The sequence below is a fragment of the Diadema setosum genome, chromosome 1 (assembly GCF_964275005.1).
Source record: "Diadema setosum chromosome 1, eeDiaSeto1, whole genome shotgun sequence".
Taxonomy (NCBI): domain Eukaryota; kingdom Metazoa; phylum Echinodermata; class Echinoidea; order Diadematoida; family Diadematidae; genus Diadema; species Diadema setosum.
Window position 1 is genome coordinate 23135959 of NC_092685.1, and position 26748 is coordinate 23162706.

The 26748-nt window shown below is 38.3% G+C and overlaps 1 protein-coding gene across 2 annotated transcripts in view; it reads left to right on the forward strand.

The window, feature by feature from the left end:
- LOC140228530 (uncharacterized) overlaps positions 1-26216 on the forward strand; it is a 35251-nt gene extending 9035 nt beyond the window's left edge. Inside the window, exons 2-3 of one of the 2 annotated variants that reach the window (XM_072308765.1) lie at positions 20731-21004; positions 24006-26216. In XM_072308765.1, the coding sequence (XP_072164866.1) occupies positions 20806-21004; positions 24006-25030 (1224 nt within the window). In that variant the 5' untranslated portion in view covers positions 20731-20805 and the 3' untranslated portion in view covers positions 25031-26216. The remainder of the gene's footprint in view (positions 1-20730; positions 21005-24005) is intronic. The other variant, XM_072308772.1, reaches the window with a different exon arrangement.
- Positions 26217-26748: the final 532 nt, after the last annotated feature.

Consider the following 26748-nt stretch of genomic DNA (forward strand, 5'->3'; position numbering starts at 1 on the left):
AAATAACTCCCACAAAATGAACTAGTTTAACATATTTATGGAATCAGATAAGGACTTTGATATAATAATGATCATAAAACTCTCTTTTACCAATGAGATGTATACCATATTATACATATGGTATACTAGCCCCAGTTTATTTTGGGCTACTAAGACACTAAGCATACAAGGTTCACGAGACCGACACATTAAGTTCCGTATTGACTCGTAGGCTGTTTTACCTTGTGTCAAACTCATAGGTCTTATTTGTCTATTGTCAAACTCATGGGCTGTATACTGGTATATGACTCGTTGACCTTCGAACTCGTGGGTGTCGGTCTCGTGGGATGATCCAACAACCTTTATGGTGATTTTCCGTTAGTACCCCCTACTCTGGAACAACCTCCCTATTCATATTCAGTCCTCTATCTCCATTGACATTTTCAAAAAGAAACTCAAAACCAATTTATTTTAAGAGCAGAACTGATGATTTTGAAATTGTGGAATATTTGTACTCGAAGTTATACGTTTGTTGTCTTTTCTTAATTGTTAAGCATTTTCGTCTTAAGCGCTATATAGATTTTCCATATCATTATCATTACTACGTGAAATATTCATTGGGGGCCCCAACGCTCAGTATACCTGGTCCCTGACTGCCTTAATACTTATGAATAATAAACTCCTCGAAGTTATACGTTTGTTGTCTTTTCTTAATTGTTAAGCATTTTCGTCTTAAGCGCTATATAGATTTTCCATATCATTATCATTACTACGTGAAATATTCATTGGGGGCCCCCAGCGCTCAGTACCTGGTCCCCGACTGCCTTAATACTTATGAATAATAAACTCATCGTCAGTTCTTAATTCTATTATGTTTGCGGATGACACTACTAGTTTTGCTTCTCATAACAACCATCATTACCTTATTCAGATATAAGCTTCAAAATAAAGTTGTGGTTTAAATGCAACAAATCATTTCTGAATATTGGTAAAACAATCTTCATGCATGTTTAAACTACACATTCCAACGTTAATCCACAAATTCATTGTGAAAATTATAAAAATTGATGGTTTATTGCTAGACAAATAGGAACATAGTAGTCTTTTAGAACCATTTAAGCAGGAATCATCGTTTATTTTCTGAATATTCAAAAATTAGCCAAACTAATAGAAGCATTGTATAGACTTAAACATGAGTTGTCCTAAAATCCCTTAGTGCTTTATATCACTACATTACTACATTACTTATTACTACACTTCATCACTATATTATACCCTTCATGTAATTGTAATCTCACATTGCAAAATATTGTGGTATATTCAAATCGAATAATATTTTCATTTACAAAAGAAGGCTGAAAGGGGATGACTAGTAACTGATCCATGATCAATGCCCCGTCATTGTACAGGCATGCTAACCTGGAAACATTAAACTACACATTACTTGAATATGAGACCACTCTGAAGCAAATAATTTTCACACAACAATAGATATATAATGTGCTCTTAAATGAATCCCACAAGGATTGGAACAATCATCCCCCAGCATTCCCACTGATTCCCACTGATCAGTTACTAGCCATCCCCTTGAAAGAATTTGTTTAAAATTACTTCATTATAACACATACTCATCCTTTATTTCACCAATTAAAAATTTCTTAGAATAGACAATATCGATATCAATGTTTATAAACAGTAATATTTATGATTAAATACATGAAAAACTTGCTACCTCAAGCTTTCAAGAATTTATTTAACATATATGATATAATATTTATTCATATCCAACACAATTATTATCCGCAATAACATTCATTTAACATACATATTAAGACACTATGGAATGCTCTCCATAATCATCAAAGAAAATGGGATAATTTTTTAATGAATAATCAAACCCATAATGAATAATCAAACCTATAATTGAAATATAGTGGTGACAACTACAACAGATACTTGTAGTTATATCAACTCATGATCATTTTAAGCGTAACCAGTGTATTATTAATCACTTCCTTTTTAAGTAAAAGCAAACCAGGCCACTCATGAATTCTCCCTCCCACCCCCGGCACTTGCACCTTTTTCTTTACCCTTTAGTGTGTAAAACCTACATAACAGCTTTTAGTTGTTTTGTCACGATGAAATTGCTGTCATTTCATTAAACATCATAATGTATGTTTGTTGTGACGGCCCCTGGAACGTGGCACATGTCATAAAATGCAGTAATCTGCACTTTGTATCTAAATGATTTATTGAATTTGTTTGAAAAACATGATTTTTCATAGAACATTGAATTTATCGAATTATCTGTATTATTGCTGTATTTTTCGGTTGTATTGAACTATCAAAAAACAAGTTGAAGAAATAAATTGAAATTGAAATTGACCAAAAAAGAGAGATAAGATCATTTTCTGTATCTATAAAGACGCTTGAAAAATGCTTGGCAGTCACGAATGATGATGCGCTATCGGCTTTCCAAAAGTTTGATATTGGAGGCATCATCCCTTTACATCATTTGTTAATTTAATTATCTTTGTGATATTCGTTTTTTAATTCTTCAATCTTTTTCATTTCTTCAGTTTAATCCGACCAGCTTCTGTACTGGCAGCTCTCTGTCAGTACTCTTTTTACAATGTATTTTGCCTCATAATATAATGGGTATTTGTAAAAATAGGCGACATGGCGTTTGTCTCAACATGCTTTATTGTAAATTGGCAAACGAACCATCTCCTTTATTCTCTTTTCTCTGTTCTCATAAACATGAATAAGCGAGTGTACGAAATCATCCTCTTACCCTATAAGTATAATATGCCTATATAATGTTTGATGCTTCGTTATTGTCGTCACCGTTCTTTTCATCGTTTGTTATGATTAATTATTATCACTATTATCGCCATTATCATCACTATCATTAGGATCAGTATAGTAGTATTATGTTTGCGATGATGATCTTCATCATCTTCGTTTATGCATTTTCGGACCTATGCATCTGCAAACCGTCAACGGCTGCCGATCGCAATGATAGGGCATTTACTATGCACATCGGATGAGTAAAGTAAAGTCGTCTGTATGTGATTCAAATGGGTGGTATTAATGGACAACCAAGTAAATCGCGCGGCGATTACGGAAAGTGACAGCCCCTACTATGGCGTTGGCCTTGTGGGGATATCGTCTGATCTCCTTCGAATTTCTGGTTATGATGTACAAGGAGGAATCCGCGTCCATTGATCTCGAGGTCGACTGCACAGATTCCGCACTGAAGACGACCATGACAGTGATGGTCACTGTCGATCAGCCGGTTTTATCGAAGCTGGAAAGAAAATTCATACTGCACGAAGACAAAGTTGTATAGATAGAACGTGATACCCATGTTCTTATGCCCTTCACATCTTAATTTTCCCTGGTGAGAAATGAATAGATTGTGTTCATGAAGCATGTTGAATATACGTATCGAGTGTGCGTTTGCTGTGTACATTATGACTCTTTGTTTGTGTGTTCATGCAACTCGTCCACTACCTGCAACCGTAAACAGTAAAACCAAGCTAACTGCAATATTGTTAGCTGGAATTAAAAAAAAAAAAACCAAACAAACAAACAAACAAACTAAGAAATGCGATATTTCTTTAAATAAAACGAGAGTTAGATATTCAACTATATGTAGAACCTCCTGTCTGAACTAAAATGTTAAAAAAAAAAACTCACAAGTCGCCGCAGTAGGTACTTTTTCTATTACCAAGAAGTATGTTACTACAGTGTTTTTAAGTATTTTCTTCATTGAGATCCCCTGCATGTTTGATTACATCTAAATTTTCAACCTACCTGAGTGAACGATTTTCTTAAAACTGGTGTCTAATGATGTACTCTTGAATTGTTTATAGGTTACTTTTTGTTTCGTTTTGTTTTGTTTTCATATGGTTTGATTGAATAAAAAATCCAAAGAATACATGCACAACATTCGAGTTAAATCAATAATAAAGACCCCTACTGTGAACTATGATTAAGGATTTCTTGAACAAATTGATGACTTTTCTGAATGCATGCTATACTCTCCTGGCTCTTATCAATATTTGCTGATCTGTAAAATTGCTGCGTCGGTTTCATTCTTATACCATAGTCATAAAGGTAACAATAACCGTGTTCGGTAACCCAAGATAGGGATTTTCCCTCCTTTGGTTCCAATAATGTTCTCAGTATCATGAACTATGGTGTGTGTGTGTGTGTGTGTGTGTGTGTGTGTGTGTGTGTGCGTGTGTGTGTGAGTGTGCATGTGTGTTGGGGGAGGGAAGGGTTTGTGCGTAATTTCCTTTTAAACAACTCTTGAACATTACAGGTTCGGGGTTTTTTTTCTAGCACGATCGAATCCTATCATGGAGACAATTAAAAAAAAATGGCATGAGAGTTGATTGATTGGAAGAAATGAATAAAGAGCAGAAAGCACTTGTGCAAAGTTGTCATATTGTAGCGAAAACGCGATCATGTCATGATGGTAATCAAACTGTTCAGCTGGGGTACCAAACATCAGTGTCTGCACTGCGATTCTATTCATCTCAGAAATATATTATTCCATCAATCGTTTTTGTTTGCATTAGAGCCACTGCCTCTAATGCGACTTCTATAACCCACAATATCGGAACATGTTTGATATTCAAGGCATTTGGAAAACTGATGCTCAACTTATGCACACACACTAATACACACACAATCACGCATACACACACAAAGACACAATCAGACACACCATCTTGTAAACACGCACACAGCCGCGCACACACGCGAATTCGTACTTGCAATTTACTGACAGAGCGCATGTACTCGTTAGGAGTGTTTTAACGATGGTTAGCGTCTGGGAAAGCCGAATGTAGGATGGACCACTCCAAGGACGCGCTCATTAGTCAACGAAGGCTCGCCTATTAGTCACGGGGTCTGTAATTGCTACATCCCAGGTACGACGGCTCGAGGTAATTAGAAGTGAGAACAATGGGGATGGCGCGACTGAAGCATCCCAAAGACACGCTAAAATGGAATCCGATGTTACGTAGTCACATGAAATGTGTTGCCATGGCTACGTGTAGGCGTTGTTCGCCGGCTCATGACAGTAATTATCCTGGCATTAGTTACCAATCCGTGAGTTTAAGGTCGTATCCATTTTGCCCCAGTCGAGCTGCAAACTGGGCTGTCACACATAACAATGTGGCCTAGGCCTAGGCGAGTATCAGAACTGTGAATCGGTGTTCGGCAAGAGAAAATATTGCTGTCCAAACACTCCTTGTCCGTTCATGTTTCCTCTAATACCAATATTCCTCTTTACTGGTGAAATATTCCATTTATTTTCCATTTCCATGTTCTATTAACCACTACTCATCACCATGAGTCAGCTTGGCTGTATTGCCTGCGAGACATATTTGGACTGCATCTTCTTGATCCACTAAATGACCATTGGAGCAATTAATGATTTTCAGTCGAAGAGGCACCCATTCTGATCCGCTGTTTCAAACACTGAGAAACTGTACGTTTGTTGTTGTTTTACAAATATAAGAATATATCACCCTCCTTGGCAGAATATTGTCAGGTAATAGACCATGTTAGTACACCACGAGAGGCAAAGATTATGGTTAGTTATACCTCCCAAAGTGCAAAACAACACACAAGGTCAGTTTTCAGTATCTTTCATAGGAGTGACACTTTGGAATCGTATCCCAAAAGATCTAACGGTAGAAACGTCAGGCTGTGCGGTCAGAAAGGGGTTACTCACTCCACTCATTAAAATACCCTCGATTTAGATATGTGATTTGTTTGATAGCTGAACTGGAAATAGTATAGATATCTAAAGTCATATGATGAATTTGTATGAAATATAAAGAAAGAAAAACATTAAGGCTTATACACTTTGGTTTTATATTTCTGTAAAAAAAAAAAGAAGATTTAAATCTACTCTTTTTTTTTTTTTTCGTCTGTATATACATTCTGGCTATGTATTATCCAGTCCAAAGAACATACTGAAGTATTATCATTTTTGTCTAAATCTTGCCAAGGACAGAATGAAGGAACTACATTCGACTGTGTACTTGTACTTTCTTGTACATTCTGATGCCTTTTAAAGGGGTCCTGAAATCCAAATGCCTGTTGATTTGTGTTGATTTATAATATCCTCAACATCACTTTTGCGGTGAAACGAATATATAGAAACATTCCATATATTTTTAACGATTTTTTCTTTATTGTTCTTCAGATTACCTGGGAACGCCCACAAAAAAATCCTTCCAAACCAGTATTCCTCAGATGACCTCATCTGTCAATCATTGCTAAAGAACTGAAATGTTTAATAAAAGACACTGGAATGCACCTTCCCCTCGACTCAGCATAATCTGAGGAATGTTGGTTTGGAAGGATTTTTTTGTGGGCGTTCCCAAGTTATCTGAAGAAAAATAGAAGAAAAAAATCGTTAAAAATATATGGAATGTTTCTAGATATTCGTTTCACCGCAAAAGTGATGTTGAGGGTATCATAAATCAACACATATCAACAGGCATTTGGATTTCAGGGCCCCTTTAACGACAATATAATATTTACCTTTTCTTTTGAAAATACATTGACTATATCAATCAGTGTTAATATCATTCTTATACAGAAATGTTGCATTGTTTCTTGTATTCTTTTCTACGTTATATCATTATATTCGCATGAATATTGTGTTCCCATTTCTTTTTTGTTATTGTCATTATCTTTGATATTGTAAATTTTGCAGACTATAATTTGTTCTTAGTTTTTGGTATAAACTCAAACATCCACACCCTTCACGCACTCGGGTACAGTATCGGAGGCATGTATTCTAATAATGGGCAATCCAATGAAGATCGTGGGGCCTTTGTTTGTTTGTTTCGATTTATTTCATTGTGTTTTTACTCTTTATTTGAGTGAGTAGAACATAGATGTTTTGTGTAAATACTGAGCATATCCGATGATATGAACCTCAGGGAAACTTCTAAACATCTTTTGCTTATCTTTTTGATAAGTGTACACAAAACATTGGTATCTCACGGAGCCCCATACGTCCTGAACTTCCCGACGCTTTTTTCTTCAGTCAACAATGCGCATCTGCTTATGAAAAAAAAAAAACCCAACAAAATCCCAGTGCTCTCTCGATCGCCAGTTTTAGACCTGCTTTTAGGAGAACGCGTCCAGCATTTTTGAGTTCCATTTGTAATGAACTGCATATATATACATAAACTGCGAGTGCGTGAGTCGAAAGTGAAATTCAGTAGTCATGAAGCCGTTGCCATACAGGAACCACGTAGAACTGTCTTTAATATTCTTATGTACCGCATGTTTTTTTTTATTTGTTTGTTTTTTAGGTTTTTTTTTTTTTAGACACTATGGCCCGAATTCACGAAGGTGGTACAAATGAAACCATGGTTTAAACCATGGACAAAAACCATGGAGCGCCAAGTTTCGCACGGAATATTTCGTTACGAAATTGGTCATTTCGTCGACAAAATGACCGTTTCGTTAACGAAATTATCATTTAGTTACAAAATGCTGTCATTTCGTTACAAAATGTTCATTTAGTTACAAAATGTTGTCATTTCGTTACAAAATAATCATTTCATCGACGAAATGACTGATTTCGTAACGAAATATTCCATGCGACACTTGGCGCTCCATGGTTTTTGTCCATGGTTTAAACCATGGTTTTATATTTTGTACCACCTTCGTGAATTCGGGCCAAAATATCTATCGTTATGAGACTTAAGTATGATTGATAACGGAGTCAACATTGTGAAAGCTTCAGTTTGTTGTCTATCTGTCCTTTTTGCAGTACCTGGATCAATGCATTGGATTATAGCAGTGAATTGGCATGCAAATTGACGTTGTGAATGAACATATGATTTTCTTCGTTATCGGATGAATTCTTTGTATACGAAATATGATTCCATGTTACTGAAACAGACCAAAAATATGCAGGAGACTAGCACTAGCAAGGTTTGATAAGGATTGTGGCTTCGATCCAAATGAAACGTATACCAGAAACATCATAGGTTAAAGCACACACGGACACACGCAAACACACACACGCACACACACGAAAAACCAAACAAACAACAGGAGTAAAAAGAAAATGTGCATATCTTACGATAGTCTGTAGGCGTATTCTGTAGGAGTATCTTTGGGCATATGTGTGCGTGGGTTTGTTTGTTTGTGTATGTGTGTGTGTTTGCGTCTGTGTGTGTCTACGTGAGTGTAAGTGATTGTCACGTCGATTTTGAACAATAACCCACGTTGTGTATCGGGAGAGGATTTCATTATGTAATGCACTTACATGATTATCACTAATTTTACGTACCAAAAATTTCAATATAACCATTGTTGCAATGCTTCAGTGAGCAGCGAGTTCAACACAGAACGACGCAAGTTTGGCGCCATGCATGGCGTGTATGGCGCCACTGCGCCCGAAGTGAAGCAGTTCGCAGATGATTCCGTAACCTGATCACGAAGGAGGCTCCGCGAACGAAACTCGCACCATTCCCTTGATTGGTGGAAACCCGCGAGAAAACGCGTGGACGGTGACAACCATAGTGATTAGCATGATAGCGTGGGATTGCGATGCTCTCTGAATACATAAGGAGGTGGTGATTGCTTTTTAACGCAGGATTCTGGTGTTCTTTTTATATACGTCTTTATACAGCACCTCCTTCCCACACACCCAAGATTTACTGTTTGAAAAGCAGAAAAGCGAAATATCAATCAAGACCACTTTTGGGTGTTACGGTTAAATCTGTCAAGGGCATATTCGACAGACCACATGTTGTTGTGGCTTGTTAACGGAAAAAATAACAAACATTACTTACAAGGTTTAAATTCTGACCTTTAACACGTTTTGTGATTATGAAGGATTAGTTCATCATTTCTCAGTTCTGTCGTGTATAACTTCAGTGCAGATATGGTATAGTATAGGTTCCGAAGTTGAAATATCATTATAGGGTGTTTTTATGAGAAAAGATCACATAAATTATTAACGGCACATATTTATTGATTGTTTAACTCTTATTTGATGCTATCTAGGTTCGAAATATTCATCATGAATGCGTGATGAATACACAAATGCATCCTCCACAATTTCACATCAACACGTAATCGGGTAGGATATCGCATCTTATTTAAAACATTAGGCAACTATAGTCGTAATCACTTGGGGGGAAATGACTGTGTGCTCATTATAACTGCCATTACTACAGAGTGAATAGATGAGGGAAGAAACTTACCAACAAAATTGGTAAATTGATATGCGTTACACATTACTTTTAAGTGGTAAATATAATTCAAAATATCGTGATAGACTTTGTCAGGACGCGAGGGCATTCTATCTCTGCTGAAGAAATGTACTTTATTATTCCCAGCTAAAACAATAATGCATCCAAATTTGAACATTAGGGGTGAGGTGGCGTTCAGTGAAACGGAAATCAGTAGGGTTTTTATCTCGCCTGCGTAGTGGAAGCGAGACATAGACATCACTTTTCCGTCGTCGTTGGCGGCGGCGTCGTCGTCGTCGACGTCGTCAACGATCTAGTGCACTCTCAATAACTTTCCGCAGCTTTGAGCTATGACAAGAAAACTCTCACCACAGGTACATAACCTTAGAATTCCTATGTGGGTCAAGCCCGGCGAGTTCAAAGGTCAAATCGTCGATGAACTCTACCTGATAAGCAGTGCGTGTACACATAGTATTGTGGTGTACTCTCAATAACGTTCCACGCCACATGTATATTACCTAAAGATTATTCTTCTTTTCTTTTCCTTTCTTCAAAAGAAGGTTGCCAGCCAGACTGCACTGAATGAAATGCATATCTTTGTTAAATCTGTTTAATGTCGACGTCTTTAAAACACTATTATTTTTGCCCTCTATAAAATGTTCTCCTTTTCATTTCAACTCTTGTCAGTACAAACAATGTATACAAATCACGATTAAAACATGGGTTAACAGTGCTTTTTTATCTGTAATACTCTCCTCAATGCCTTCCTATTCGGGTTTTTTTTTTTCCAACTATGGTTATAGATGTCTTATAATCAATCGATATGATTTATCAGCATTCATCCATGCGTTCATTAGCCCATCAGTTTTGTTGATATTTTGTCACGAAAGACAAGGCTTGCATTTAGGAGTAAACATAGGCTCTTGGAACAGTAATGACACTGTTAAATATAGATTGCCGTGTAGGGCTGAGCTCTTGAATACTAATAATGTATGCAGATGGACGTGTATGCAAGTTATATACTCGTGCTTCAATCCTCATAGCTATAGCACACACTATTTACATTGATTTAGACTCTGTCAGTACACAAAATATGTAATGACATTTGACTGGGTCTTTATATCTCTCACTGGCGGTTTTCCAGACTGTCTACGGTAGCGTTTAAACAGCCCCTTTCAAGTTTGTTAAGTCGGAGATCTATAGTATCCCCCATGCAGTGTAAGAAGAAACGATGTGATCCACCGGTGATGCATATTATTATACAGCATGTCGGTGCATTATCATTTTGAAATTTGTCTGTGTGTACGAGATAGGGAGATGGGTGGCCAGCGTGTGTCTGTGCGTGTGCCTGTGTATTTGTCAATATTCCAATATTACTTGTGGGGTGTTCTTTTTTTTATCTTTCTCTCTCGTTCTCTCTCTTTCCCTCTCTCTGTCTTCGAAAGCCGAGTCAAACACGGAATTGTGACACACTCTTTTTTATGTCAGTACTCCCGGAGGACGAGTTGTAGAGTTGAAATCCTCGATATTAATTTCCGGTGACTGGGCTTGATGAGTGTTCACTGGTCGAGGGAGAAAGAGAAAGACTTGGCTGGGTGCTTGCATTCCCTGCCAGAGCGAGCCCGCGAGTATACGAACGCTAATGGACAGGGGTTGTGATTGTACGTATGTATTGCTTAAAGGGAGGATGTAAATTACGCTCTGGTTTCGTCTTCTCTTCCCTCTCTCATACTATCCTCTCCCTCTTTCACTCCACCAGCTCCCCCCCCCCCTCCCCATCTCTCTCCTCTCTCTCAACTCTACTTTAATTTTCCATGAGCGTTTTTAAAGGCTTTTTTTTTGTGTGTACCTAAATGGTCTTTGGATATAACAACTCTTCTCTTGATTTATATTGACTTATATAATGGGATGTTTCTACTTAATTCTACCAGCGATCCTGTCGACATCATTCATATTCTTTTTTCTATACCTCACAAATCGATCCGTAACTTTCTCTCTCTCTCTCTCTCTCTCTCTCTCTTTCTTTTAACATATTGCGAGCCAGTATCTTGATATCTTACTGAAATGTGCACATTATATAAAGTGCAGCAAACGATATTTCTGTGGTTTGATACTGTATTTTTTCATTACAATTTTTACTACTCCTTGCCGGTGTTTCATAATATGGTAGAGCCCTATATTATGTTGTTCATTATGTTGTATATACGTGCATATTATATTTTGTAGACATATCATAATATGTATATATATATATATATATATATATATATATATATATATATATTATATATTTATTTATTTATTATAAAGATTTCATGTATATTTTATATGAATACATACATGGATAGATTTGATATGCATACATTAATTTATATATATGAAAATTATCTATATAAAATCATGTTTATATTGTTGTGTGTTTCAGGTGCAGAAATATCAAATTGCTGAATGTAATTATAACTAATACTTGAATCGGTAATACTCGAGAGGAATACGGTTCCTCTTTTTCTCTCAGACTGGCATATTTTGGTAATTTCTTTCTCATTTTTTGCAATTATGCGCATTTCACCCGATTTGTCTCATACATTCTATCAACACTTAATCTTCCGAGGTTATATACATATAATCTGAATACCCATTCATGTGAATTCTCCCTTTTTAAGCTCACCTGAGCCAAAGGCTCGGGTGAGATCTTGCGACCATTCATTGGCTGGCGTCCGTTTTGCGTTGCTTGTCGTCCGTCAACTTTTACATTTTCAGATGCTTTTTGAAAACGCGTGGTCAGATTTTCATCAAGCCCCTGAGATTAATTTAAGGAATCTTTACAAATCTCTTTCTGTAAAACCAGAAATGGTAAGCTAAGTTGGTGCCATGAGTAAGTAGATTGGTGGCGGTTGTTTCAAGTTTGCTCATGGTAGATCTGCAGGATGAGACCTGTTTGGGGGGGGGGGGGCAAATCGGGACCCAATCTTCTCCTCGCCTACTTCTTGCAAACACGTCAAATTTGTCATCAAACTTGGCAGGCATTATTGCTTAGGTAATGGATGCATCACATGCCCCCACCAGAGCCCTCAAATCAGAAAATCTTGGAAAAATAATCTTCCATAAAGCCAGAAATTCTAAAGTACATAGTCAGTGGTCGTACTCTCAAGTTTGTTTGTGGAAGACCCATGGATAGCCCCATTGCATGGGGCCGGGCCAGGGACAGTTTTCACATTTTGATCTTTTTGAGAAAGCGTGGTCAAATATTTTGCAACGCTGACAGTAATTATTGTCAGTTTGAAAGAATATACAGATGGACACCATGCACCCCCCCCCGGCCCTCAAGGTCCTGGCCCCCTAGTTTGCTATGCTCTTAATGCCCCAGTCACATATAAACACGGATGCTCAAGGATTTACACGGTGATCCGGGGAGATCCGGGGACGTCCGGGGAGATCCGAGATTTTGGTATGAATGTACACACGGTATCAACACGGCAGCTACACGGATAAGGCCGGAAGAGCGCGGCGTCTACACGGACAAACACGGCATCTACACGGATCAACACGGCAGCTACACGGCAGTCACACGAACCACCCCGGATTGCTCTGCCAACACGGCAATCCCCGGATGACGCCGGATGTTTTTGACCTCCAAAAGTTGCCATGTTGGCCTCCCGGCGTCAACACGGATCTCTCCCCGGATCAGATCCGGGGTGGTCCGGGGTGATCCGGGATGTCTATGTGACCGGGGCATCAGGTAATAGTCCACAAGAATGCATGAAAACTGAACTTGCGATACTTGGGTGAGCACTATAGACCCCTGTGTCTCTTGTTTTCTATCTGCCCAGATGCAAGATTGCTAACAACCAATGTATAGAATATGGAATAACTTCATAAACGAGATCACATTCATGTGACCAAGACAATTTTCCTTTCATAATCATGCGCTTGCAGACTGCTCTGATCTTAGGTAATTGGAATGCTATTAAATGCTATACAGAAGATTCCTGAGAAACAAAATTAATGTTCATGACGTGCCACTTTGTACACATCAACACTATTCCTTTGCTCTTGATTATCTACCTTCAGGTTAATACTTCTTTCATAAACACAGTTATGCGGATAATGTCCGCATTATTGATTGGTCGTAAAAGCGGCGCGGGACCAGAGTAATCCGCTGCACAATATCCGCATTGCGATCAGACTTGGAGTTTGTGAACGCCATTCCAAAAAGCGGATTATTTCCAAGGTACGGACAGAAGGTCATCCTCACCTTATACGCACAGCATTACCTCTTTGGAGAGGAGTAGTTACTACGATGATTATCCGCTTTTGCTGGCTTTTTTTTTTTTCGTTTGATAGAAAAAAAAAATATGGATAACTTTTAGAGTTTGTGAAACAATCTTTGTAGAATTGTCCACAATAATCTTTTGCGGATAATTGGGAGATTCTTTGTCTAAACGAAAAGCTGTATCGCGACATAATTGTTGTTGTTTTCGTTCCCTCCTTGTTATAAAAAAACAACCTGTAAAATTGTGGCAACACAGCACTTAACTCGTTTGGGGTGAACGAAATCCATACCAGAGTTCATACCTTGGTCACTACAGCTAAGAATAGGCTGCTTTGCATTGATGGAAATGCAAAAGGGTTCCATGTATAGGCCATCGTGGGTGAAGGCGATCTGGGAATACATGCACAATAATGCTGCTGTCGTGAGGTATCCTCGTACTGAATTTGAATTCTGTCAGCAGAGTTTGTACAACCATTACCTTTGGCAATTTGTCAGAGAGATACAAGACACGCGGACTGCGATAACGTACACAAAGTTGATTAAGTTAATAGAAATCATGTCTTTGTGCTGTTGTAGTTTAAGGAGACCTCCGGATGATTTTCAGATTTTTACATTCTTTTTGACCAACTATAAATTAGTTATACTGAGGACAGAGCTTCAGAATTTTTAATAATTGGGATGAAGAATAAGAATATTTTTAAAATTTAGAACAAATTGCAATGAACAAGGATGATGACATGGCAGAGTCACCATAAGAATGTATGAGTTGGGGCTCAAGGCAGCAGAACAAAAGAAGAAGGCATGCATAGATTATACACAGGTGAACTCGCAAGCAAGCGGTATTGCAATGGAATTACGCTGCTACATTTCTGAAATAATATGTGAACCTCCTATGTCATCATCCTTTTTCAGTGTAATTTGTTTAAGGTTTTTCAAAGTATTGTTTCTCTGCTCAAGAACCACAATAAATTCCACACATCTATACATGGAGTTGTCGATTTATGTACTACATGATGTGAAATTATGAAAATCGTCTGGAATGTCCCTTTAAGAGGTATACCACTGCACCAGACAAGGATATCGATTAAATCTTACTCTTGAAAGTTCTTCTCATGACCTGTTTTTAATCGTGAAGGCGTCGTTGAGAGGATTCATTACATTCAGCTCGAGTTTATCATCACAGATATGTACGTATTATGTAAGTAGGAATCAATTTGTGTGCAAATATGTCTTTTATTTTTAGTATCTTGTTGTTGTGTAATACACAGAGAGCGTTGTAAGTTGCCGTATGTCATATTGTATCGAACTCAGTAATTAGTCATATAATCTAGATTCGGTTCTACGTTCTATAGTTGTAGGTCTTTGTTTTGGAGAATGTATGTGGACCAAGATGTTGTAGATGGATGATCATCTTCTCCTTCACAATTCCCTTTCTCTTTGCTACAATAAAAAAAAAGAAGAGAAGGAGAGAGAGAGAAAGAAAGAAAGAAAGAAAGAAAGAAAGAAAGAAAGAAAGAAAGAAAGAGAGGCCTATACACAAGTCACACATTTGCACATTAATATGCAAGGCACGTTTTCGGTGATCGATGAAGTAATTCTTTAACCCTTCATTCTTCCAGCCCTCACTTCATTACTGTCTCCTTTCCATTTTTTTTTAACTCCACTTTGGGGAGGTAGTCACGAATGCAATTACCCTGATATTTTTCAGTAGGGAACGTAGACCATTAAATACTGCATTCTCTAATCTGTAAGATGAAGTCAGCTTGAGACAGTGCTAGTAATTCAAGCGAGTAAATGTGTCTGTCGCATCGATGAAATCTAAGATGGGGTGCTTGTGCAGAACTTGATTATTCCTGTTGCCATAACTGGAGGAGGGTTCTCGACTGGGGGTTCCCGCAACGTCTTACCGTCGTAGCAGAAAGTATCTTAAATTATCTCACTTCTTTCATTAACGTTAGTAAAAAAAAAAAAAATAAAAAAAAAATAAAAAAAAAATTGAGAAAGGCATAAAATTGAAAACTTTGGCAGTTTTTTCAAGGAAATTGTGATGTCAATCACACTAAGATATGCGATGAGCAGACGAGTCTGGCGACAGTGGTCTCACAGGTCTTCAAGTAGTTTGTTTGTGAAAATAAAATCATTTGCTTGTGAATAAATTAACTGCTATATAATTTGTTTCACCTCTATAAAAAGATCAACACAACAAAATCATTGCAAAGGCATATTCAGTGAAGACCTGCACGCACGTGTGTGAGAGAGTTGTGCGATGATTATGTTATTACACCAACTGATTTGCATATTTTCCTGTGGCTAATGTCACTGTTTGGAAGAAAAGTTAAAGTTCTGAATACCATGAAAGTTCTTGTTCATTGTTCGAGTTGACGCGTTAAAGTAAACGTGCACATGGAGTGAATTTTCAATCAGACCAATATCACTGGCCTTGTCATGCAGATGATTTTTTGTTTAAAGCTTCAAAGGAAACCGTCTTCCTCGGTGAGAAAGAAAGCACAAAGCAGGAAGTAGCAGAAAGAGATCACAGTTACAGTTTTTGTGAAATCTGGCCGCTTTCCAAGAAACAAGCACAGTTTAATGAAAAATACTTGATCAAACAGTTCGTTGATAGAATGGATGTACAACTTCGTTTTGGTTTGATTTGCTTTGATTTTATTTCTGTATTGAACGTAGCCAAGCCAGCAACAATTCAATACAAGGTATTTAAATATATAAATAGATACAAAGCAATAGAAATTGTAAATTCCTGAACACTGTCTCTGATAACTTACATAACATAAAATATAACGACATTGCACACTAAAATTATACGTAAGCAGGTGACAAAATACAGGAGATCGTCATTTAAAGCGCAGCGTGACTTTGAGTTACAGTGCCATATACTGTTACGTATACATTTACACGACTGCATCTTAACCGACATGCCTACAGTTGGGAGAGGGATAAATCGTGAGACGATGGTATCTTGTTTACGTGTGTCTGCAAATAAGACTTTAGACGTATGAATTAGATGAGGTCGCCGTATTATTGACTTTACGTGGAAGAGAATGTGCATAATGGTGTAAGTGTGACAGTGTAAGATAATGTCAATTCTGATTATGCAGGGTGTAGTGTAAAACAATGTATCGTTAATTGCAGAAAATCTGTATCTGCTGAAGTCTGAATTGTGTGTGATTGCAGAAATTTTGCATTTCGACATTAGCCATAACATTCGCGAAATTATTCTCAAAAAGGATAGGATAAAGTTTTTGTATTAAGCAACGTAGCTAGTTTCGTCAAAGCGGCTTTAAAAATTGAAGAGACTAGGCTTCTTTTCACGTTTTCCGGAGGTGTTTGCGTCCTTCTTCACTTTTCTTTTTATGACAGTAAGTCAATGCTCTCCTACATGTTATTTTTGTAACTTCATCAGTACCGTAAACATTTCTTTTATTCGCAAAATGACAAAATATTTCAGTCCATGCAAAATGTGGGTGAAAATCGGGTAATGTGAACTATTTGCAAGCAAAAGGTTGTTCTATAAACGCTCCCTCGTGACGTTGACTACAACCCACGCGTAAGGGCGTCTGCTTGACTTTTGAAATGTGTGTCTAAATAAATCTTTTTTGAAAACTATTTTCTATTAACAATGATATTCCTGTGGGGAAAGTGACATGTTTTGGGGTGATGATTTTTTGGTCACGTGTGTCTGCAGGTAGGCTTTATAGGGTGTATATTATTGATAAGGTCGCCATATCATTTGCTTTGTACGGGGGAGAATGCGTGTGCAAATGTGTCAGTGTAAGGCAGTGTGGATACTGAGTGTGCATGTTTTTGGTATGACACTTTAGTAAGCTGTTTTGTCTTGCCCGCGTAGCGGAAGCGAGACAATATGCGTCATTTTTCCGTCGGCGTTGTCGTCGTCGGCTGCGGCGTCGTGAACAATTTGATGTACTCTCTCTAACTTTCCACAGCTTATGCTATAACCACCACACTCCCGCCACAGCTATATACATAACCTAAAGTTCAAGTTCGAATATTGCTGAAGTCTGACAAGGTTAAAGGTCAAATGTCAATGAATTTGCTCTGATAAGCATTGTTTACAGTACAAGCCAGTAGAGAGACACGATGCATAAGCTTTACGAGACAATTCTTTATGGGATTCATCAATTGTGTTCAAACAAAAAAATGAACTTGCGTTGACTACAGATGACCAGGATGATCCGTAAATTTACATTTTGTAAAGCATCCATTTCGTTATTTTGTATTGAATGTATTACCAATCTCTTTCTTATGATTATACCGCCATTGCCAAATACCACTTTTGCTGTCAGGTGGATGTGCTGGCAAGCAGCGTTTATAATGATTACATGAATATTCATTACATCACAAATGCTTATCCCAGCGAAATTAAAAACCAACATGCCTGTTGGTACGAAAGACCTTTTTTTTTCTGCTAATGCGCAAGGTGGAACTCCGAATTGGCCTATTGTGGTGTACTCTCAAAAAACTTTCCGCAGATTGGAGCTATGACTACCAAAACTCACATCACAGGTACATGACCTCGAAAAGCCGGTCACGTTCGAATATGGGTATAGTCCGACAAGGCCAAAGGCCAAATGGTCAATGAACTTCACTGGATAAACACTATACACTTAATATTGTGGTGTACTCTCAATAACTTTCCACTTTCCAATCAAAATCGAATATTGGTGAATTCTTACAAGGTCAAGGGTCAAAAAGTCAACGAAATTTACTTGATAAGCACTGTACTCATAGTATAGTCGTGTACTCTCAATGACCTTCCACAGCTTTGAGCTATGACTACCAAATTCACACCACATGTAGGCATACATCACCTTAAGACAGTGGCGGATCCATGGAGGAGCACACCGGGCGCCCCCCCCCCCCTTTATTTTTTGTTAAAGCAAAAGAAGTAAAAAGAAATGGGGAGGGGTGCGTGCGCCCCCCCCCCCCTTCAATTTTGTACTGGCGCCCTCTCTTTACGGAATTCCTGGATCTGCCCCTGTAAAGATGCCGGTCAAGTTCAAATATTGGTGAATTTTGATAAGGTCAAAGGTCAAAATGTCAATGATCTTTCCCTGATAACAGCCATAAATATAGTGTGTGCTCTCAATAACTTTCCACACACGCAGCTTTGAGTTATGACCACCAAACTCACGCCACAAGTACATCACCTAATGATGCCGGTCAAGTTAGAATATTGGTAAATTCCGACAAGGTCAAATGTCCAAAGTCAATGAACTTTCACTGAAAATACTATGATTATAAATTGCGATACGCAGGCGACACATCACTGGCGTTTGCCGTATAATCATGTTGTACTACGTTGACCATGCAGTCAATGAACTTTCACTGAAAATACTATGATTATAAATGCGATACGCAGGCGACACATCACTGGCGTTTGCCGTATAATCATGTTGTACTACGTTGACCATGCATCCTCATTGCATGTATTACCGAGAGAGCAGGATCTCGTAAAATAAGGTCTTCATGTTGCAATTTTGTTCCCTATTGAAGACTTTATCATATCTCTTTTGAGAATGTTTTTGCGACTTTTAGTGCTGATGTTGACATGCAGATTTTTTGCAATCAAACACATTTCCTTTGGCCAAAATATCATAACACATGTCAGTTGTATATAATAATAGCAATCACGCATTTGTAGCAATCGATTGATCGTTGCTAGCATACTGCAACACAACAGGACATTGATGCGGATTGTGTAGAAGTTTTACTATTTGATTTCATGTTAAGGGGAAAAAGAAGATATTAATGAAGATCGGCGGTAGACAGGTCCAATGGAAACTCGTGAGGCAATGACAACATCACTTCAGAAATTTGCATATCAATGTGATTGTTTTGAACATCAATGTTTCATGATAACGTTTCAAAATATTTTTCTTATCTTTTTTAATTCAGAGTGTTTCATATTACATGTACTCTATTAAGTAAAGCACACGTGATATAGTGGAGTTACATTGTGAGGAAATCACATATGTCATGTTTTTACCCTACATAGTACATCGGTATATTTACGTCATCGCTTGTATTGATAATCTATAAGTGTCTCTTTCATTAGATTTTCTCTGTCAGCCTGATGTAAATATTTTTTGTTCCTTCATGAATTGCATGGCAGTTTTTAGAACCAATGTAAATGGTTTCGTCAAAGCCGCCTTAAAAACTGTAGACAGTATTTTTATTTTTTGTTTGGGGGGGGGGGGGGGTGGGGGGTACAGGTTTTCCGGAGGTGTTTGCTTTCTGCTTCTTCACTTTTCCTCTTATGACAATAAGTCAATGCTCTGTTGCGCATTATTTTTGCAAATACATCTGTACCATAAACATTTCCTTTTATTCGCAAACATGACAAAATGTCTAAATTCATGCAGAGTATGGTTTAAAAATGGTAATATGTATTACTCGCAAGCAAAAGGTCGTTCTACAAATGCTCCCTTGTGACGTTGTATAAAAGATGACCCATCGGCCTGTAAATGCGTCTGATTGACGTGTGAAGTGTATGTGTGTGTGTGTGTGTGTGTGTGTGTGTGTGTGTGTGTTTTAACTTTAAAACATTTAAACATACATCGATGCTTTAGGACAGCTTAGGGAAATCTGTTTATTTCGGTCATTTGGATGATCACGCCGGAGACCATTTTAGCAAACAAACACAAAAAAATTTCATTTCCACGTCCGGCACGCTGGGGGAAAGAAATGAGATGATACATAATTATGAAATCCATTCAGACAACGATCTATTTCGACTTAGCCCGCATCATGATTATTATCATCGAGAATTGTTTCAAAACCCACGAATATAACAAATCAAATGAGTCTGCACCTGTATGTCATCGGTCACTTTATGATCATTATTTGATTGAATAAAAACTCAACAAATGATGATGATAATTTCGACTCTATACATCTCCACTTCCACGAAGATTGAATTTGAAAATATTGCTTTCAGAGTTTGTAAAGATAAGTAGGTTGGCCCATTTCAGATCCGCTCGACTGATACTCAAGTCTCATGATTAATCTACACGAAATGTATACTGATTTAATATTTTCTCTGCATCTTTTATGAGTACAGACTTTTCCATCCTCATTTTTCAAGATCGGAAAAGCTTCATTTACAATATTTTTCATATATGTAAAATGTCTTGTGTCGTCTTGTTGCGTCTCATTGCCTTTTCACTTTGTACGTTTCTGTTCTCTCTCCAGACGAATGTAAAGTGATTATGATAAGTCACACGGTCTGCCAGACAGGGTACGTGCACGTTGACACATCCTACAGCGATGACCGTTGCCGTTCCCGTCGAGCGTTATTCTCCGTTTCCATGGAAACACGCATCCCATCACCCCTGCTCCGAGCATCAACCTTACTGCTGTTACCATGACAAATCCTCCGCAGCATCTGACGGTATCTCCGTATCTCATGACGTTTCAACCAGCAATCAACATTACAATGGATTCACGACGAACGCTTCAAGCTTAGGTAAAGATAAAAAGAAACAAAGAAATAGAAAACAGAGAAGACAGTCTTTTACAATAAAATTACCTTTTCTACTGTGAAGCGTCCACGGTCTACAATAAAATTCATGCCTCGGTATAATCAGGTTTATAACGGACTTTGTCACTGTCATACATATAGGTGTCAATTCTGCCTGGTATATCGTTATGTCTTAGCATTCTGAGCGAGTGCACTTACGCCAGTGCGTGGGCGTTTGGGCATGTGCTGCGAAGTGTATTTCTTCTCTGCTAATTATGTAGTCATGTTTTGTAACACGCTGTGTTCGATAAAAGAAGAAGAAAGAATTGATGCGTTGTTATGAAGTTTCGTTTAATGTCTGATTTGATCCCAGTGTATCAAACTAAATGACTCCCCTGTATCGACCTATCCCGAAATTTGATAGACCCAGAGTCTAATCACATCATAAACTCATCCCGACATCGTTTGTGAATAATCCATCTGTTCAATTTGGGATAACTGGTTAGTGGCGGTGCAAGGGCGTGACGCATTTACACTTGGTAAGCTGACGATAGCTTACAATATGTTTTTGGAGATACATTGTGATGCAGTATTCCTTTATGAAGATGTTTCATTCCCTGCGATAGGGGAATTGAGGTTCGCATTTCACTTCAAACTTATGCTTAAAATCTGTCTCTCGTCCTTACTGTGAGAGAGGCATGTCTTAAAGGGATCGTATGGTTTTGGTTGAGACTTAACTTCAGGGTTTTTTTTAATCATTTTTTGGTGAGATAGTGAGAAACGTCTCATGAAGTATGAAAGAGCATGTAATTCCATGAGGATTTCAACGTTTATTTGATAAAAAATAATTTTGAAATGGCTGAGATATCCAAAAGAGAGTGATCCTAATAAAGTGTGGGACCCACATTTTATTACGATAGCTTTGTTTTACTTTGTTTTTGGATGTTTCAGCTTTTCCAAACTCGATTTTCATCAAATAAACTTTGAATTCCTCTTAAAATGGTATCCTCTGTAATATTTCATTAGTGTTTTCTTGGTATCTCGCAAAAAAGTTAAAACCCAATTTTCATCTCCACCAATACTGTACCATCCCTTTAACCCCTTCTGTGTCAGGGTCTTTGGACAGTATGTGCAACGCTATGAGATTTTCTGTGATCATTAGCACTCTAAGCACACAAAGAGTTTAATTGATATTTCCCTGCCGTGAGAAACCTGCTTTGAAATGATAAGCAGACAAAAAGCAGATAGCTTGCGACTTTCTCGATGGCGGTCTCCTGCTTTCAGTTATCTCTCTCATTTACCGAAAAATATATACTATATGATAATATACTTCCTATCTTATTTACATTTTTTACATGTTTATATTATGATGCTTTTGCCCACGTTTTTCTACTCTTGTAATACTTTTGTTGAAAATTTTGGATCATTGCATATGTCACCGTTTGTATTTAAGGAATTTTAGTTTGAATTTGTATTTGCTTGAATGCAGAAATAAATCAAACCAAACCCCCCCCCCAAACCAATCTGAGAGCCATTGCAGTAACTCATCCATGAGATGATTTCCCTTGAAATATCAAAAAAAAAAAAAAATGTATTGTCGGTTTTGACCGTTTGGCTTTGATGTAAATGATCCTTTCTTGTATCCACTTTCAAAACGAACGAATACTATAATATTATTTCTCCCTTATGAAGTTTGCTTGAGGGTATTGAGTTCATGAGTATTGCAGGAGCATTCATGTATATATATATATATATATATATATATCTTTGAGGAAATGTAGGAGCTTTTGATCTTTCGCGTATAGACATGACGAAAATTACGCAAGCTACGTCACAGACACGTGATCAAGACAACTCGTTATAGGTGGCCACGTGACGGAGGCCATTACGAGAAGGGCTGTGCCGACAGTGAAATGCTCATAACTTTCGTATTATCTGTTCGATTTCCCTAAAATATCCCACGACCTTTCACAGTGCTTTCATAGCTTTCATGGATCATCTATTCTCCATGGAGTACATGTTTTCTGTAAATTTCCTTCAGGACGGAATGCGTATTGATTTTGCAGAGAGTTATGAAACCTTCGTCAGTGCGTTCAGCTCCTGAAATCAACTGCAACGAATTAAGCATCTAAAGATGTTCATATTCGATGACTCTGAATATGATGTTTTTGCGTGTTGTTTTTTACCACGTGAGTCGACGATATTAGAAAAGAATAACTGTTTTGCTCGGGATCACAGCGAAGCCTTTCCATGATAAAAAGAAGGGGCTACAAAATGGTAGGCACATGGGACCTCCTGCACCATACATCAGGAAAGCATGTACTATACAAGTCAGGTCTACTATCCGTGTGAAGTTCATCTATCGCAGAATTCTATATTACCATTATGGAGTATGTCTGCTTGTTAATTCGTCTTGCAGAATTCCATCCTCTAGTGTCTACGAAAGGGGGATAGACTATGTTAGTATCGACGATGTTGACATGCATGGTGGGAAAAGAATTGATAATACAAAAATAAAAACAGGTGTCACTCTAGTCGTTTCTTTATGAGTGTCATTTCAGTAATTTATTGATGTTTGCAAAAGTGTCACTGTAATCTTTAATGCAGCATACTGCTGCGTTCGAAGTTATTTCGTCACTGTTAATCTAACTTCCCGTGTTTTGTGATTTTAATGTTAGCTTTAAAAATAAGAGAGTGTGAATGAGGAGAGGAAATAGGCACAATCATACAACTGGATACATTTTTCTACAACCAAAAGCTATCGTATGATAACTAGGATTCATTTGATACGAAATAACCCGAAGTATTTACAAGTTATGAATGTTTTCACCTATATAGGTAGTCAGGAATGACACTGCCGATTAAATGCATGCAACTAGAAAAAAAAACCGCAGACCTGATGACGTACTTGCCAGTGGCGAGTCACATCGAAGGTCAAGCTTGACTATATGAATTGTTTATTTGGATCACACATTCACAGTATGTTCAATTTCTTTTAATCTTCCAGACGCATACACAGCAGACGACGTTGGTTGTGCAATCACACAGCGCAATGCTGCGCCACGAGTGAAGCGAGAGGACGCTACTTCTTTTCGACATTGGACCATGGGAGGACGAAGTGGTGTCGACGAAGAGGTCGCCGACGAGGAAAGACACGACCGCGAAGATGAACATGCATCCGTCTGTAGCATCGGTTCCAAAAAGAGGAAACTCTCTGACATGCTCGACGATGGCTGTAGTGATTGTGCCTATAGAGTTCGGGGTGACATGACGATGAATCCCGAACCGTTGCATATTAATCCGACCGAAGTGGTGGTCAGGTGCTGCACCGAGTGCGGTCCCACGCAGGGATGCTGCAACTGCGATCCAGACGATTTCTTTCCAGACGTGAGCAGTGAGATAGAACTGCCAATGTGCTACGACGGCGAAGAGTCCAAACAGAGGACCATATCCTGCGTGGATTCGTCGTCGACTGATATAATGGACAATGTCATACCGGACATCCTGCCATCGTGCAGGACTACGGATATACTTGGGAATCCAGACAGTGATACTTGTCTGGAGGGTATGATTGCCTACGATAGAAAACGTGTCCTTGACATCTCGCTCCACAAGATGCGCTGCATTGACGATCCCGAGGTGTCCCTCCGGAGGTCGGTCCTAATCGCCAACATGGTGACGAAACTCCGCAGCGAGATTCGGCAAGAGGATTACTGTCGGACGGTACTGCCAAAGAAACGCCGCAGCTTCCGGAGAACTTGGCACAGAAGCCCGGAAGGGCTGCCCGAATCGCTGTGTTTCTACCAAGGCCATCAACCGCGACGGCGATTGGCCGACGATCTTATGTGGGACGTGTATCCGACCAATGACATGATCCCTTACAGTGGCGGGAAGCACGTGGAGCAAACCCAGACGGACGATCACTACCATGAACAATCTCAGGATAACACTCAAGAGGAAGAAAAGAATTCTCTTCTTGGGGATATCGATAGTATTTTTCAAAGTCTTATGGCATGTGTTGGCGGGCCTTAACGAACATTATTTTCTCTCTTTCATTATGTTATGTTACATTGTGCAACACAGTTGGTCAAATTACTGCCGGAATTATTGCCACATTCTATTTAAATTCATATGCAGTTTCATGATAATCTTCAGACCAACATGATGACCTGACAACAGAGTCGAAGAAGTACTTTTTGGTTTGCGAATGGTGACGATACAATTGCCCACACCAGCTGATGATAAACATTTCTCATTTCTTCTGTCCAATACTGTTAAATACAAATGCCAATCCTCTAGTCAGAGGATGAAAATCTACCTAGGACGAGACCGTCAAATATTGTTTGTTGTGTATAATTATGTTATATTTTGACATTTTTGTGTTGTTGAAACACCAGCTTTGACCAGTGGATCATTACACTCATTAACTATAAGCCAGTACTCCTTTTCCGTCTTGCTACTGCAATTTCTCTTTTTGAAGACATTGTCGATTTCATGTGAGACATTTTGATAAGGGCCGTAACCATAATCTGTCTGGATACATCAAGGCAGTATAAATCACCATCAATACCTCATCATGCTTATGGGCTTATGATGTTTTAATATACACCTTCGCATTCATGATGGCTGATGGAAAGATTTTATGATAAGGGCAATGTCGATCAAAGAGCAGAACAATACAGAGGATGCTTAATGTTCTTGAAAACGTATACAGAATCCCACCCGCTTTATCATTTCACAGTCGCTGAAGGCCAGCTAAATGTCACTCGTGATAGTTTAGTCTTAAGTTGTATTGTCTGCGGGACAGCCATGAGTCATTGTGTTCTGTCTGATTGACTAGCTCTCTCACCTACGCACGCAAGCACTCTACGCTCGAAAGATTGCACGATCCAACACATTTATATCATAATATGTATTAATGTATTTCTCGCGCCATAACGCTCAATCTCGACTCTGAATGATGAAACATTAAACTGGAAACATGGAGGTGGGGACAGAGAACCACATTCCTGGCGGAAAACTTCAGATCACCAAGCATCCTATCCGACTGATTTTCATCTACAAATAAAAGCTATGTCATGCTTTGAAGTATAGAGAAGTTGTCAGAGAATTTGCCGACGCGCGGGATTTCTCTTTTTTTTTTATGTTCCATGCTTGATTGCTCCTAACCCTGATATTCTGGCCCGATGTGTAAACAGTGGCTGCAATAACCATTGCAAATTGAAAAAGGATTAGTGTGACTTCGTTAAATAGTTTTTTTTTCTGACTGCCTGACTGACTGACTCTCTCTCTCTCTCTCTCTCTGTCTCTCTCTCTCTCTCTCTCTTTCCCTCTCTTTAGTGTACTTTCTATTCTTTATGTTTTCAAAATTAAAGGGATGGTATAGTTTTAGTTGAGATGGGGGTTCAGCTTTTAATTTTTTGCAAGATAATCAGAAATCGTTTACATGCAATATAATGGAGCATACAATCTAAGAGCAATTACTTTACTTGATGAAAATTGGTTTTTAAATGGCTGAGATATCTAAAGACAAAGGGGTCCTAATAAAAAATGGGTCGCACTATTTATTAGGACCACTTTGTTTTGCTTTGTTTTTGGATATCTCAGCCATTTTATAACCAGTTTTCATCAAGTAAAGTTTAAATTGCTCTGAGAATCGTATGCTGTTTAATATTGCGTATAAGTCGTTGCTAATTATCTCACAAAAATGTAAAACCTGAATCCCCATCTCAGCCAAAGCTATGCTATCC